We start from the raw sequence: 17,010 nt of genomic DNA on the forward strand, positions 1-17,010 counted from the left end.
TAATAAATAAAACAGCTCAGCTAATATAAAATGTTTCAATAGATAGCATTATGGTCTTCAATCTAAGTTCAGATGTCGCCCCAGCTTTCATGGCCTTGAACAGGTCATTTAGATCCCAGCTTCGGTTCTCTATCAGTGAAATGGAAACAGTAGTGATCTATCTCAGTGGGTTAATGAGAAAAGTTATTACTTGCTCTGAATCTTAAAGGTTTAGGTTGAGTTATAAATCTAAATATTGGCAATAATAATGTAATGTGGATTCATTAGACTGTTGCTGAAATGAAATGTCGGTTATATATTTTATTGTACATGATAATTAATGGCCTGTGTGGTCTCTAGGAATTAGAACTAAAATGAAATTGCTTCCAGAGATTCACCTCAAATTCCTCCCCTGTGCATTTTGATGGCAAATGTTCCCTAGCTGTTCTCTCCCTCAAATATTATCTGGGTTTTCAGAATATTGATATCTGAATTTGATACTTAATGATATTTGATTTCAACATTTGAACACCCATGACAATTTATATTTCTGCAATATGTGATTGTTCACAGGTAATGTTACATAGTGTTGGGCAGTACAAATAGCTTTTAAATACATTTCATAGATCAAATGTTCTTACTTCAGGAAACATTTTACACCTTGATGTGTCTTAGCAGAAGAACCTGGACCATGTTTGAGTATACACACTCAGTTCACATGGGACTGTGTAAAGCAGCCTTTCTCAAGCCAGTGCCCTCCAGATGTCTATTACAGCTCCCAGCATCACAACATCCCATCATCACTAGTCAGAGCTGTACAATGTATTTGGAGAGTACCAGATTGAGGAAAGCTTGTTTAAGGCCTCAATGCTGCTGACTATGAATTTAGTGTGTCCAGCACTCCATAGTGGTTGCATATCGAAGAGGAAGATCAATAGTAAGAGACAAGCTATTTTTCTGACGACACTACTATATAATCTTTGACAATCTTTGATGGCTGAACATGCTATGGTAATAATACTGGATAGTATTCAATAGTTAACATGTAGTAGTATTTTAAAAACCTGACATTTGATAGATAACATGCAATGGAAATTACTGTTTGAGAGCTGTTGTTATTAGATTTTGTACCTGAAGTCTTTCAAAATAATCTTAAGATAGCAATGAATCTAAACCATATTTAGGAGCCCTGGTGGCGCAGTGGTTAAATGCCTGTACTGCAGCCATTCACTCAAAACCACAAGGTTGCGAGTTCAAGACCAGCAAAAGGGCCCAAGCTCAACTCAGGCTTGCATCCTTCCAAGGTCGCTAAAATGAGTACCCAGACTGTTGGGGGCAAATTAGCTTACTTGCTAAATAGCTTACTTGCTGTTCACCGCTATGATCTTTGGAATAGCGGTATATAAATAAAACAAATTATTATTATTATTAGAATCTTGAGAAAAATCTTGCATGCAAAAGGTAGGTTTTCAGTTTGCTTTTTTTTAATCTGAAAATCTGGAATGGTGGATATGGAAACTCTGTTGAATTTTAAATATTAATTTCAACTCTTAATAAGAATGCCTGAAGCTAAGAGGGAGCTGAGTACAAGACTAATTTGATTTCCTATTTAATGCTGATATGAAGAACTGACTGTGAATTTCTGCCTGTATAGAGTTTATCTATTGAAAAGCAAACTGGTCAGGATGGTATGACGAGTTGATCAGGATACCAAACAAATATTGCTGCCCAAGCTCATCCAGGCAGCTATAGACATCAGCACCTGGATTTCTACATATTCCTAACCTTTCACCTCCCCTTGTGACTTAGTTTTATGTTGACCAGATACCTAGGTGCCTGCAGGAGTGAGAAGGGGGATATAGCACCCATGGGAATGCCTTTCTTTTATAAAACAAGCTTCTCTTTGGGCCATTTCACACTATGGAATGATAGCACTATGTTACACATTAACTGTCATGACAACTTCCTAAATAATTCTTAGGTTTGTGGTTTCATGAGGCATAGGAGCATTCTCCATGAAGAGACTAGGATGGAACCATGATAGTTAAAGTGGCATCACAATGCTATCATTGTGTAGTGTGAAAGAGCCTTTAGTCTCCATGTAGCTAGCTAAGAATCAAGATAAGATAAGACTTAAGACAGATTGCCCTTTACCTGCAAGCTGCATTGATGAGCTGTTATTTTTAGGATCTTAGTAAAGATTCTAGGTTTTTGCTGAGTTTTTGTTAGCTATTGGTATGTTTAAGAGAAACTGACTATTTCTAAACCTCTCTGTACCTCGGTCATAAATAAATATATTTAACTGGAAACTGAAGTGCAGCGTGCAGTTCAGCCCCCCTCCTCCTTTGGCCTCAGCTTTCCTCAGATGCTGCAAACTAGAATCATAGAGTTGGAAGAGACCACAAGGGCCATCCAGTCCAACTCACTGCCATGCAGGAACTCTCATTCAAAGCATACCTGAAAAATGGCCATCCAGCCACTGTTTAAAGACCTCTAAGGAAGGAGACTCCACTATACTCTGAGGGAGTTTGTTTCACTGTCAAACAGCCCTTACTGTCAGGAAGTTCCTCCTCATGTTCAGCTGGACTCTCTTTTCCTGTAGCTTGCATCCATTGCTTCATGTCCTATTCTCTGGTGCAGCAGAAAACAAGCTTGCTCCCTTCTCAATATGACATACCTTCAACCACACTGTCAATATTTATTGATTAGCCCGTAGGCCATCTCAAAGTACCACAATACAGAATACAAAATATAAAATAGATAAAATTCTATGTAATTCTATATAAAACTCTGTATAAAACTCTAAATTAGAGTTATATAAGAGGAAAATAAGAGGAAAATATATGGGTATAAGAATAAAACTATAATAAAACTATATAGATACAAAACTATATAAATACAAAACTAATAAATCACTCTATAAGACTCTGTGTAAAAGGTTAAAAAGATATATGGGTAGATAAAAATAACAATAATACAAAAGTCAGCAATATGATAAACAGAATAAAGTTACAATCATACATCAAAATTCTTCATCACCCCTGCAATTTACCCCAATCATCTAGATCTCAGGTGTATTGCTTTGCTTAAATATCAAGCTATAATGAGAGATATTTTTGAGTCTTGACCACTTATGAAGTATGTTGTTCTAATGTGGGTATTCCAGTACATTGTTCATTTGATATATGGACCGAGATACAGGTCTCTTTCCTGCTGGTACAGTTGGCACTTAAATAATACGTGAGCTATATCCTCAATTTCATGATCTCCACAAATACAGGTTTGCTCATTATAAGGAATGCCATTAAATCTCCCAAACCTTACCATGGTATCAAGCCATTCGAATCTTGACATCCCTTCAAATATTTAAACAGGACTATCATATCACTTCTCAACCTTCTCTTCTCCAGGCTAAACATCCTCAGCCCCCTAAGTCGTTCCTCATAGGGCTTGGTTTCACCATTTTAGTCGCCCTCCTTTGGACACGCTCCAGTTTCTCAACATCCTTTTTGAATTGTGGTGCCCAGAACTGGACACAGTATTCCAGGTGGGGCCTGGCTAAAGTAGAATAGAGTGGCATTATTACTTCCCTTGATCTAGACACTATACTTCTATTGATGCAGCCTAAAATCGCATTGGCCTTTTTAGCTGCCACAAAACCATATTGTTTAGGGAAGCATTCTCAGGGAATTTGTGATTGTCATCTGGCTGTCTGACAATATTTGATGTGATGTGATTTGTTTTATATTTGATGTTTTTAATTTGTTTTTTCTTTTCTATATGGTAATTTTATCTATTCCTCTTTTATTGTTATCTTAGAATGTACGCCTTGGGCAGGCTTTTATATACTTTTTAATTTTACCGACTTTGTACAGCGCTGTGTATAATTACAGTGCTTTAGAAATAAAGTTTAATAATAATAATAATAATAATAATAATAATTGCACTGTTGACTCATGTTCAACTTGTGGTCTACTTGGACTCCCAGATCCCTTCCATACATAGTCTCGTTTAGCCAGGTGTCCCCCGTCCTATATCTGTGCATTTCATTCCCCCCCCTAAGTGCAGTACCTTACATTTCTCCATGCTGAAATTCATTTTGTTAGCTTCAATGTGCAAAAGTAATTTGTACTTAGTTAACTCAAAAGAGGGGAGAGAGGAAAGGATGGAACAGAACCTTACCCTTCTCAGGATGCTGTGGCAAAAGCAAACCACTGTATCCTCTCCTAGCTTATCATCTTCCCCATTAACAACTTTTTGATCTAAACTACACTCTTGCTTGGCCACATGTGTCCCAGTTTTTCTGTGAAATATTGGAGGGTATGAGATCTGCGAAGTCATAGCCTCACAGATAGACATTATTTGTCACACTCAACATAATACAAGCAGGGAGCATCTAGCAAGGTCATTGTAATAAGTATTTTGTGTCCATTTTGAGTATCTAACCAACCTACAGCTACGTTTCTACATGGTGCTAATTCAGACACCCCTATACTTATACTTTTGTCTCTTGGTGCCTTGGGCCCCTTCTGCTTTGGCCACAACTCCCTATGACGTTAAAGGCTGCCGTTTTGGGCTTCAGAACTGGTTTGTTCTAAAATAATATGTGATCAAGGCCATAAAAAAAGGAAAGAATCAAACCGCAGAAGGTAACTTCATTAACTATATAGTGTGTTTGTGTGTAAGGGGGGGTTCATTAGTTTGGTTTTCAAGTAATATATGGGTTAGCAAGGAGGCATGAAGTTTGAGGGAGGGATGAGGGAACGTACATTAGGATTCTCTCCCCCTTCTTCCTAACAAGTAGGGGGGTTGTTACCAAAGTGACTGGTTGATAGTTTCAGCTGTCATGTTTCTCATATGTGTGTGTGTACAGTATTTTTTAAAAAAACTTTCCTTTTTTCTCCTATCCCTGGAGTTTCCTGACTGCCCTTTTGAAGCCCATCATAATTAGGCTCCAAGCATGGGAAGAGGCAAAGTTGGTGGGCGGTGACAGCTGCACCAATTAAGCAAATATAAACCATGAAAGGGGGGAAATTAAAGCAGAAGAAAACTGTTTTATCGGCTCTTTTAGAAATCTGAAACCCAAGTCTTAGGAGTCCTTTAGATCTCCCTTCTGTGGCTGCTCCTGAGCCCAGAATCCATCTGGAACCTCTCTCTTTTCTTCCTACATGTATTCTTAAGAGATGAGAGGCTGAGGTTTTTGTTTATCATCTTCTTTTCTTCTTGGGGGAGACTCCAGCCTTTTCTTTCATCTGTCATTCTCTGTTGTGGTGCCAAGTTTTGTGAGAGAAAACAGGATGGCAATGGCATGATGATTTCGAGTGCTTCCCAAGCTCCTTGGCTGTGATCAGACAGAACATGTTCTTTTGAAAAGGAGAAAGAATAGGCTATCCTTCTAGTTTCAGAATTACTGCTGTTCTCTGCTAGGTGAATCATAACCATTATCTTGGTGGCAGCTGGTAGGTCTGAGACAGTGAAACAGCTTTGGAGTTTGGTCTTAATTGTAAAGGTACCTAGGAAAGTGCTGAACCCTATTCCCTGAATAGTTGAACACCGCAGATAGCACCTTTCAAGTTTGGATTCCAGTTGGCCCTCCATATCCACAGCTTCCTTATCCACAGATTCAACCATCTATGGTTTAAAAATTATATGTGTGTGTGTGTGTGTGTGTGTGTGTGTGTGTGTGTAGGCATACTGATATATATGTACTTAGGATGCCATCACACAAGGAGGCAAGCATAATGAAAACGTGATTAAAATGCGGTAATAGTGCAATCGGGGGAAGATTATCACATCCCTGCATGCTTCTCCCATTTATGTCTCATGCGTAAACTGGCATGCACCATTGGATAATAACAGAAACTCATGTTATTACCCAAAGACATGTCCCTTACAGTTTACGCATGGGACACAAATGGGAGAAGTGCATGGGTGTGTGATAATCTTTCCCCGAATCGCACTACAGTCCGTCCTCGCCTTACGCGGGGGATCCGTTCCGGATCCCTCCGCGTAAGGCGAATTCCGCCTATGCTCGAGCCCCATTGGAAACAATGGGGCTCATGCGCGGCGGCGCGGCGGCGCAGGTGCGCGGCGGCGCGGCAGTGCAGGCACGCGCAGGGCACAACGGGCGCCCGCGCCCATTCAATTGAATGGGACGCTCCGCCCCTTCCGCCCCGCGCGCGCCCCGTGGCTTGAGCGCGTATGCTGAAGGCCGCGTATGGCGCGGGCGCGCTGTACAGTGGACCCTTGTTATATGCTGGGGTTTGGTTCCAAGATCCCTCGTGTATAACAAAATCTGTGTATGCTCAAGTCCCATTAAATATAATGACATAGCAAAATGGTGTCCCTTATAAAAAATGGAAAATCAAGGTAAATTTATACTTTTTTTGAATATTTTCAAACCGAGGATACCATGTATTAAAAAATCTGTGTATAAGAAGGGCCTACTGTATTACCATGTTTTAATCACATTTTAATGACACTTGCCTCTTCTGTGTGAAACCATCCAGAGATTCCTAAGGGCCCACTGTTGTTCCCAGGGCGGATTCAGTGCTGTACTGATATTGGAATCATCAGCTCTCATTGTGCCATTTTACAGGACTGATTAAAGAGGGCCTTGGGTTGAGTCAGAAGCCACTGAGAACCACTTAAGATCTTGATTTTCATTCTCTCTTTATCACTATTTTTATTTGCAACCAGTTTCTGGATGTTCCAAGTGTCAAAGACACAATGTCTGGATACAGGTCAGGACTCTGAGTACAGTGTTATCAAGGGTAAAGTCTCTGTCTGCGTTAGACTGTTGATCTGTTACACCTATGTGAGCACATTGCCTGTTTGACTTTGGTTTGGACCCTTCATTTCAACTACCTTTGATTGCCTTTTGTAGTTTAAACATGGGGAAGTAGCAGTACAGGAAAAAGTAGTACTACTGTTAGCAACTTATTCCTTCAGATGCATGTAACAGTTCACTGGAGCTTGAGTGCTGGTTGGCACCGGGGACAGTTTCCTAGTCCCTGCTGGCATATTGTACAAATATGAAAGGTCTCAAAGGTGCAGTCGGCTGGAACAACTGACTGGTCCTCGTTCTCAGATTGCTGCTTTCAAGAGAGGGCTGGTGCATTCACCTGCCAAATCCTGGCACAAACCCTTTCATTCTTTATATGCTCCTTGATTTTAAATCAAGCTCACAGCTGACTTGGTCTAAAGGTTGGAGAATGGCATTTAATGCATACCCAAATGCATTCCCTTTAGAATTCTGTCTCTCTGATAATAATTCCTACCTTGAGACCTACTCCCTACAGAGCATTGCAAAAGGAAGTCTGTGGATATTCTTCCTGCTGTGAGAACTTGAATCATGACAAATACACTGTGGTCACACAGAATTTGATGGGTGTAGCAGGGTCAGGAAAGTTGTGTGTTTGCAGCCAGAAGGACACCCTGGCATGCCATGGTTGAAAAATAATTTGATTATATATTAAGTCCTATATGGCTTGGATTCAAGTTATTTGAAGAAAGATATCTGCCTTTATGAGCCTAGTAGAGCTCTAAGATATCTGGAGAGGCCCTTTTGTCTGTCCCACCACCCTCTCAGATATGTTTGGTGGGAACAAGAGAGAGGGCCTTCTCAGTGGCTGCCCCCAAACTTTGGAACTCGCTCCTTAGAGAGGCCAGGATGGCTTCATCCCTGCTATCCTTTCGGCAGCAGATGAATAAATACATTCTAGTGCTGCCAGGCTTTTTCAGACTGATGAAGGTTGGGTGTTGTGTGATTCAGATTTTAAGGTTTGTGTGGAATTCTTAATGCATTTTAATATTTTAAATGTTTAGTGTTTTAAACTTTATAAATCATTTAATTGTTTTTAAACTTTATATTTTAAATGCTTTTTTATTGTTTTTAAATATATTGTTAGCTGCCTTAAGTTCCTATATTGAGAGAAGGGCAGGACATAAAAACAACAGCAAGAATGCTGACATTAATAACTGAAATAATTTAATTAGATTCACTCATTTGTTTAAAGTGTTATTGTCAGATCAGACAGTTGTAGGCCCAGGAATAGTATGGAGGTTGTTACTTTGGACCTTAGGGCAGCAGATTATTTAAATTAGTCTTATCCTTAATGAATTCACATAGCTGTAAATCTAATTGTTTGTCCCATCCAGATAAGGCCAATTGAATCAGTGGAACCTACAATAATGTTGACTTACCAAATTGCCATTAAATCAAAGGATCTACTCTAGAGACTAACAATAAGATTTGGACCATAATCCTATTTGAAGATGTCTAAACTAATGGCCATCCCTACATCTTGTAAGAACAAATTCCATATTTTAAATAGGTTCTATGGCTGCATCTGCACTGCAGAAATATGCCTTTTGACACTTAGAATCATAGAATCATAGAATCGTAGAGTTGGAAGAGACCACAAGGGCCATCCAGTCCAACCCCCTGCCATGCAGGAAATCACAATCAAAGCATCCCCGACAGATGGCCATCCAGCCTCTGTTTGAAGACCTCTAAGGAAGGAGACTCCACTACACTTCGAGGGAGTTTGTTCCACTGTCGAACAGCCCTTACTGTCAGGAAGTTCCTCCTAATGTTGAGGTGGAATCTGGCTCAATGCTATGGAATCCCAGGATTTGTAGTTTGTTGTGACACCAGAGCTCTCTGATAGAGAAGGCTAAATAGCTCACAAAACTACAAATCCCAGAATTCTATAGCCATGGCAGTTAAAGTGGTATCAAACTGCATTATTTCTGCAGTGCAGATGTAGCCTATATCAGGATGGACAAAGTGAGGTCCTGGGGCTGCATGCAGTCCCCCAGGAAGGTTTATGTGTCCCTCAGTATCTCTAGAATACCTAGACAAACTGTTTTTTAAACCAAACAGGAGGAATGTGTGCTGTTCCTGGAAACCCCCATGTGCAACAGTTTGTCTTTTAAACAGCTTGCAAGGCCCCACTGTACTGTTTAATACACACACACACACACACACACACATGCACACACACCATTTTCTGCTTGCCATGGTTGCCCACCCCTGTTCTGTGTGAAGGGATACTTTATCTTACCTGTCCTGAATCTCCTACTACTAAAAGCTCACTGAATAACCCTGGTTCCAATACTATCTACTAGAAATTAGCATTTCTGTGCTAATTTTCTTCTCAAAGGAATGGATAATATTAGCAATTTTCTTTTTGCTTTTGTTAAAGGACCTCTCCACTTTGGACTTAAAGAAATCTGTTTTGTATTCTTTTAGCCATATTTTATCTCCTGGATTGAACAAATGTACTTTTGTTTGGATCAGGGGTGGTCTCTGCTTTAAACATATTGATTTAACTTTTGCAGAGTTTCCCCCAGTTTTCTTGTGTCCCTCCTTTGGCTTCAAAAAAATCTTTTCTTTTTAGGCATTTTAAAAACACATTCAAAAAAGATCAGCTCAGCAGTCTTAAGCCAAAAATAAGCAAAAATAAAACAAATAAACAAACAAAACAAAAAACAAAATAAAAATAAAAAATAAAAAATTCTAAAGTTGTTTTGTAGAGAAACAGCACAAAATGTGCAAGAAATGATTACAAGAAATGATATTTCTGTGCAGAAAATAACATTTTGGTGTAGAAAAAATGCTGTATTGTACACAAAACAACCACAGGTGAATTTTTCATAAAATAAGTACCGAGGGAAGATTTTTATAAATCCAGGATTCTTCTCAAAGATCTCTTGACAATCAACAAACATGTTTTACAGCCATTTAAAAATATTTTCAAATATTCTTCCCATCCTTATTATCTATGTTCTTTAATGTTCACTATCAATACCATCTACAATGATGTATCCCACAGTCATGTGTCTGTCTCCTTTCCTTTTTTCTACAGCAAATAGTCTTAAATTCTGAAACATTTACCATTTGTTTACCATCAGAAACAACCTCTATTTTTCTTTTAAGATGCCTGCTTTGGAATGCTGACTTGCAATTGCCCACTAGATCTTGAATAAAAATGAAAGAAACGTGATCTAGCTCTATTTCCCAATGAGTCACCCTTTTACTTCTAGCAAATTCCTCTTTAGAATTTCAACTTTTTCACTTGAAACTGTGCACTATAACTTGGATGACAACAAAAAGCACTCTGTAACATCTTGTGTTGTGAATCAAAATTTCCTGATAAATTCTGACTGGACATCTTTTTTGTGTAAAGTAAAGTTTAGAATTTCAACTTGAAATTGGGCATTGCAACTTGGGCAACTAAAAATGCATTGTCAGGTTTTGAGATATCTCGAGTGATGTTTTGATGAGGTTTAGCTGCCACAGATGCACATTCTTTAATTTTTTTAGTTTTCTTTTGTAATTAGATTTAAAATGGAGTTTGCCATTTTCACATCAGCCACACACTGGACAAACATTTTCATCAAACTGTTCACGAAAACAGGCAAGTAGAATATGCTTCCACTGTTTCCCTCTAATTCAGTTATTTGAGTGTTTGCTCCCATCCCTTTTGTAAGAGAAGAACAACATCAGTTTATTGACAACCTCATGGGCTAGTATTTGGTTTGTAGATTTCTCAGACTGGTTTAGTTTAATAATGTGTTTTCTCTCTTTGATTTTACAGATTCCTCAAATAAGCTATGCTTCCACTGCCCCTGACTTGAGTGACAACAGCAGATATGACTTCTTTTCCCGCGTTGTTCCCTCAGACACCTACCAGGCCCAGGCAATGGTGGATATTGTGAAAGCATTCAAGTGGAATTATGTTTCAACTTTAGCCTCTGAAGGTAGCTATGGTGAGAGTGGAGTAGAGGCATTCATCCAGAAATCCAGGGAAAATGGTAAGTCACTGTTCTGATAAGGATATGATATATGGGACAGGAGTAATGTATGGAACTGCTCAAAACAACGAGTAAATTGTAACACCTTTTTCTATAGAATGAGATATGGGCCATAGTACAAAGAATTACAGGTGCTGGATAAAGGGATATTTGACATGTTATTAGATTTAGCTTTTCACTCATATGTCAGATTTGGAAGCTACCATTACAGAGCTCTACTGTGACACATTTCTGTCCACTGTGTTGAAGTTACTGACTTCATTGTCTAGAAAGTGATGATGTCAGAAGGTGACAGGGAAATTATTGATATTGGTTAGTGTTGCTTAGAACGCTGTAAGTGTAAGTATGATGCTTTCAGTGAGGCCAGTGTCATGGTGATGTCCTGCACATGGTGGATCATCTAGCAACTGGGCGTCTCCTACATTTTCTGCTACAGCTTGACAGAATGTCTGCCATGAAATGCCAAAAGTTTCTTTCTGGCAGATTGAGAGAGCACTTGATGTAAAATGTGGTCTGTTACCGGTAGTAGTAGTAGAAAAGCCATTGCTTTAAGACCACGGAGAGGGGGGAATGACAAAGGTGCAAGCTTTTCTGCATTTTGTGAGACAACTGTTTATTTAGTGTTGAGGAAAATAATCTGGAATGCTATTATCTGCGAAGACAGAAATATTTGTGGAATTTAGGAGGAATGCTTCTCATCTGCCTAACATAGAGGCAGACCAACAATCTTCCCCATTTCCTCCTTCTCCATTGTTCTTTGTGTGGTCCATACTATAATTCTGTAGAGCTACAATTAGATAAGTTATAGCCAAGGTGAAAATGGGAAGAATAGTGACACTCTGATAAACAGTGCGTTTCGAAATCCCTCCATATTTGTGGCTTTGATATTTGCGGATTTGATTATCCATGGATTTCATTAATACATTCTCTCTAGGAATATCTAGGTCCTCCAGTGCAACTCTATGGTCAACTTTAACTAAACGTTGCACTGAAAGACCTAGAGATTCCTAGAGAGAATACTCTAGTAGGAACTGGTAGCTCCTCCAGCGCCGTTCTATGGTCAGTGTAGGTTGGACATTGACCACAGAGTTGCACTGGAGGACCTAGAGAATCCTAGAGAGGTGTCCTCTCAGGTAAAAACAAGGTGTTTTTGTTATTTGCAGTTTTTCCATATTCACGGGTCTTGTGCCCCTAACCCTAGCGAATATGGAGGGACAAGTGTATTCTATCTATGAGATGTTTCCAGTGATTGTTCATTACAAGCCATGACATATCATCTCTTTCCAGTCTTGGCCAATTATAATATTCTGTTCACAATCACATCCAACCCTCTGAGGATCCTAATGTGTACCACATAACCAGTGCAAGTGAAGCATCTGTGATCATGTCAGCTTGAATGAGGTCTAGTCTTGTTGGAGGAATAAGTCTTGAATAAAAATAAATGTTTAAATCATTGTGAACCCTGTATAGTGGCCCCATTCCCTATCACTATTACTTGTGTCTTTAACAGCAGGCTGAGAAATACAAATATAGGAGGTAACCCATCATTTCCTTCCACAACAGAAAGCCCTTTGCCTGCTAAACTTTAGTATGTCAGCCTGTGAAAATGAATGGAGCTAAGCCAGTACAAAAGGTGGCAACTCAACCTGTGATATCGATTTATGGGAGAGATCCTGAAGTGCTTTTGAGCATCCAGCAGTTCATCTACAAAGCCAAGGACTGAGTTCCTGGAAGCTTTCCTTGGTTAGAGAGCTTTCAGATCAGTGTTTGTGTGGTTGGCCCTTCTCCCTGATCTGCCAGACTAGCCAGCCAACAGAGGTATGTTTCCAACCGTGAACAAAACCCTCTGTGCTTATGTTTATACAGCACATCAAGCTCATTGTAATTGCTTATTTCCAAGGACCACATAGTGTCCAAATGTTAGACATTGGCAATACCCTGCAGATATAATCCTGCTATAAATCACGCCTAAGCTCTTTTAATTGCACAGCCTAGTTTGAATTCATTATTGTAACTGTTTGCAGAGGAGTGGCAGTTTGCAGGGAATTGCAGATAAGACAGGGAAAGGCACTAGGATTGGGCCCTGACATGGATTTCATAAGAAGTGCTTGCTGGAGGCAAAATAGTGTGAAAATGTATTTCTTCCCAGAAAAAAATAACTAACAAACCAAGGGCCATTCCAATGTAAACCAGGTCTCCTTTGGAAGCTATGTGGCAATTGCCACTTCTTCTCTCCATAAACAGAAAACAATCAGCATGAAACCTGGCATGGCATAGACAGTGAATGTGGGGAGACAAGGGGCCAGGTACAGTTCCTGGCCAGTCAGGTAGCACACCCACCCACTGACACACACACACACACACACACACACACACACACACACACACACACTTTTTATTTTTTGTATTTATTCAGGTTCAAGTCTCCCTTGTCTGGAATCTCAAAATCTGAAATATTCCATAATCCAAAATTGCCCACATGGGTAGCTGAGACACCTTTGCTTTCTGTTGGTTCAGTGTACACAATCTTAGCTTCATGCACAAAATTATTAAAAAATGTTATGTATAAAATTACCTGCAGGCTATGTTTATAAGGTGCACACAAAACAAATGAATTTCATGTTTAGACTTGAGTCCCATCTTCATATTTTCTCATTATACATTATATATACAAATATTCCAAAATCTGAAAAAGCATTTCAGATAAGGGAGACACAACCTGTACTCCCTGAACCAAAGCTGGTGATGATGGACAAGCTTTTAATTTTTTTTTGTAATATCTGGGGTGTGGTGTTCAAATTAGCTGTTTTCTTGATCTTGGGAGGCTCCCTGTGACCATGCATGGGCTTCTGTTGCTACTGCTATCTACTGCCCTACAGGAAAGTCAGCTTGTAATCACAGAAGGCACACAGTGACTTGGAGGGATATGAGAAGGAACCATTTTCCACCTGAGATAATGGAGAAGAGTTACAGATTCTTTGCTGGTTTAATCCTTCACTCAGTGGCAGGAAGCATAAATACTCCCCTCTTAGTTTGAATAGATGGCCATCTTCCAGTAGAAGTCTTATCCCTGTTTATCTTCTTTTCCCCAAGCTCTTAAGCAGGGACTTAGCCAGGATTTTGGGAAGGGGGGGTGTCCAGATAGCGGCATACACCATTCATTGTATCTAATGGAAGGAGGTCGGATCCTACAGACCCCCCCTCCTTGGCTATGTCCCTGTCTTAAGGATCCTACAAATCCACATAATGGATTTTAGATAACAGAAATGTTTCTATCCATCTGACGCCAGCTCCAACCCCCACACCACCGGGGAGAGGAGCTCCCAGCAGCGGAGGAGGACTGCCCTTGGCCGCCTGCTTGGCGTTTTTGCAGGGAGGAGGGGCCGGTGAGAGAGGCTCCCTGAAAAGCCGGCTAGCCAGACCCCTGACTGACGCCAGCACCAACCCCCACACCACCGGGGAGAGGAGCTCCCAGCAGCGGAGGAGGACTACCTTTGGCCTCCTGCTTGGCGTTTTTGCAGGGAGGAGGGGCCGGTGAGAGAGGCTCCCTGAAAAGCCGGCTAGCCGGACCCCTGACTGATGCCAGCATCAACCCCCACACCACCGGGGAGAGCATTTTTTTTTTTTTTTTGCTTGAATTAACATCTAGGCGGACACTGGACCTTGGGATTGTAATTAGGGGAGTGGAAGGAAGGAGGAGGGAAAGACTGTGACCTTATTGTTGAAGGCTTGAGACTCTAGTATTTGTGGGCTGTTTTATATGCCTATACAGTGGCACTTGTAACATTCTGTCTGCTATGGCATCTTCTGGAACCATAACATCAGGCTTCCTTTTTTTCCCTTCTGTTTTATATTTGGATGTATCTTGATATCTGCCCCCCTTGAGTCACTATTGTATCAAAACCAGTTATTGGAAGATCTTATGGAAGAGACCACCGGTATGAGTATGGAGCCTAACTGTATTAATATAGGAGCCAATAACATCTGTGGTGCTCCAATAAGAGTTGTGCGGGGTATGGGGAGGTATGGTATTAACAGACGGACAAATGTTGTTAGAGGAAGTCGAGATCAATACTTAATACCTATCCCGTCTTCCTGTCCCTCTGTTAGCCCAAAAGAACCTAGGATCGTCCCAAGCATACCACAATCCCTTACCTTGTTTCTCTGTAATGCCAGGTCGGTGAAGAATAAAATATGGAATTATATACGATCTATTAGAAGAGCAAGCTCCCGACCTGGCATGTATCACGGAAACCTGGCTGGGGGAGGATAGCTCTGTAACCTGGGCCAAGGCCCTCCCAGCCGGGTACACGTTGAAAGAGCAGGTTAGGGAATGTGGGCGAGGGGGAGGAGTGGCAGTCGTCCATAAAAGCGACATCATCTTGACTAGGAACTCGGTACCGAAACTGAGGCACATCGAGTGTATTTACCTGACTCTGAAAGCTAAAGACAGTACGGGGATTCTGTTGGTTTATCGTCCACCCCGTAACCTAACAGACTCTCTGGCCAAGCTGACACAGCTGGTCTCGGAGCTGGTGTTGGAATCCCCTAGGCTTATAGTCTTGGGGGACCTCAACATCCCCTTCGGGGCTGGCTCAACAGATCCAACAGGTGCGGCTCGGTTGTTCATGGAATCCATGACAGCAATGGGCCTGTCCCAATTAATTTCAGGGCCAACACACTGTGCTGGTAACACACTCGATGGTAGTCTTCAGTACGGCCCGAGAATGTCCGTGGGTGGGAATTAATGCCATCTCCCCCCTGTCATGGACGGACCACTTCCTGGTCAAGATAGGACTGGATGCCACTATCCAAAAACCCCTCGGGGGGGGATGGACCTATTAGAATGGTCCGCCCTTGAAGGCTGATGGAACCCAAAAGGTTCCAAGACGCCCTAGAGGATTTTATGTTTGGGAATGATGGCGATGCTGTCGAAACCCTGGTTGATAACTGGGATAGGAATCTCACCGGGGCTATAGACAGTATCGCTCCCGAGTGTCCTTGCCGGCCCGCTCCTAAGAAAAGACCCTGGTATACAGAAGATCTTTGCCAGATGAAGCGGGCTGCGCAACGACTAGAGCGCTACTGGTAGAAACATCAGAAATTATCTGACAGAACACTCCATGAGAACATGTTGCGTTCCTACGGAGTGGCAGTCAGTGCAGCCAGGGATGCGTACTGTGCTGCACGGATTGCGTCAGCAGAGTCTCGTCCAGCAGAGCTGTTCAGGGTGGTCAGGGAATTAACTCAAACCCCAGCCACCCAGAACCCTTTACTTGAACCAACTATTGCCTGCTGTGATGCTTTTAACAACTTCTTTGCTAACAAAGTCTCTCAGATAAGGGCTGACCTTGACGCCAGTTTTTGAGCAGAATCCTTAGTAGAGGCATCCAGCGCCTCTGGTAACAAGGTTATTCTGGATCAATTCGAGTTTGTGAGTACCGAGGACGTAGACAAGCTCCTTGGATGCGTGAAAAAGACGACTTGCCCTCTTGACCCTTGTCCTTCTTGGTTGACCGTGCAGGGAGGAGATGTCGTAACATCTGCTCTTCATCGAATAATAAATACATCTCTTCGGGAAGGTACTATTCCAACATCTCTGAAACAAGCAGTCGTAAGGCCTTTGTTGAACAAACCTTCCCTCGATCCCCTATCTATGAGCAATTATAGACCGGTCTCCCTGTTACCATTCTTGGGCAAGGTGATTGAGAGGGCAGTTGCTTTTCAGCTCCAGGCAGTCTTGGATGAAACCGATTATCTTGACCCATTTCAAACTGGCTTCAGAGAGGGTTACGGAGTTGAGACTGCCATGGTCGCCTTAGTCGATGACCTCCGTCTGGCCACTGACAGAGGAGATATAACTCTGTTGGTGCTCTTGGACATCTCAGCGGCCTTCGATACCATCGACCATGGTATACTTCTGGAACGAATTAGGTATCGGGGGCACTGCGCTCCAGTGGTTCCGGTCCTATCTCTCAGGAAGGTTCCAGATGGTGAGGCTGGGGGACAGCTGCTCTCGGAAAAGAGAGTTTACATCGGGCGTTCCTCAGGGCGCCATTCTGTCCCCCATGCTATTTAACATTTACATGAAGCCACTGGGAGAGATCATCCGGAGCCATGGAGCCCGGTGTTATCAGTACGCTGATGACACTCAGATCTATCTCTCCATGTCTCCGACTGATACAGTGACTAAGGATGGCATCTCTCCTC

At 41.5% G+C, this 17,010-nt stretch overlaps 1 protein-coding gene across 3 annotated transcripts in view; it reads left to right on the forward strand.

Annotated features, from left to right (window-relative positions):
- Window positions 1-17,010, forward strand: part of GRM4 (glutamate metabotropic receptor 4) — a 453,403-nt gene that overhangs the window by 181,190 nt on the left and 255,203 nt on the right. For all 3 annotated transcript variants that reach the window (XM_089514714.1, XM_089514715.1, XM_089514716.1), the window contains one exon: window positions 10,584-10,800. In XM_089514714.1, coding sequence (XP_089370840.1) covers window positions 10,584-10,800 — 217 coding nt within the window. The remainder of the gene's footprint in view (window positions 1-10,583; window positions 10,801-17,010) is intronic.

Source organism: Sceloporus occidentalis, unplaced genomic scaffold (assembly GCF_023333645.1).
Source record: "Sceloporus occidentalis isolate IW3139 unplaced genomic scaffold, rSceOcc1.0.p SCAF_3, whole genome shotgun sequence".
Classification (NCBI taxonomy): Eukaryota; Metazoa; Chordata; class Lepidosauria; order Squamata; family Phrynosomatidae; genus Sceloporus; species Sceloporus occidentalis.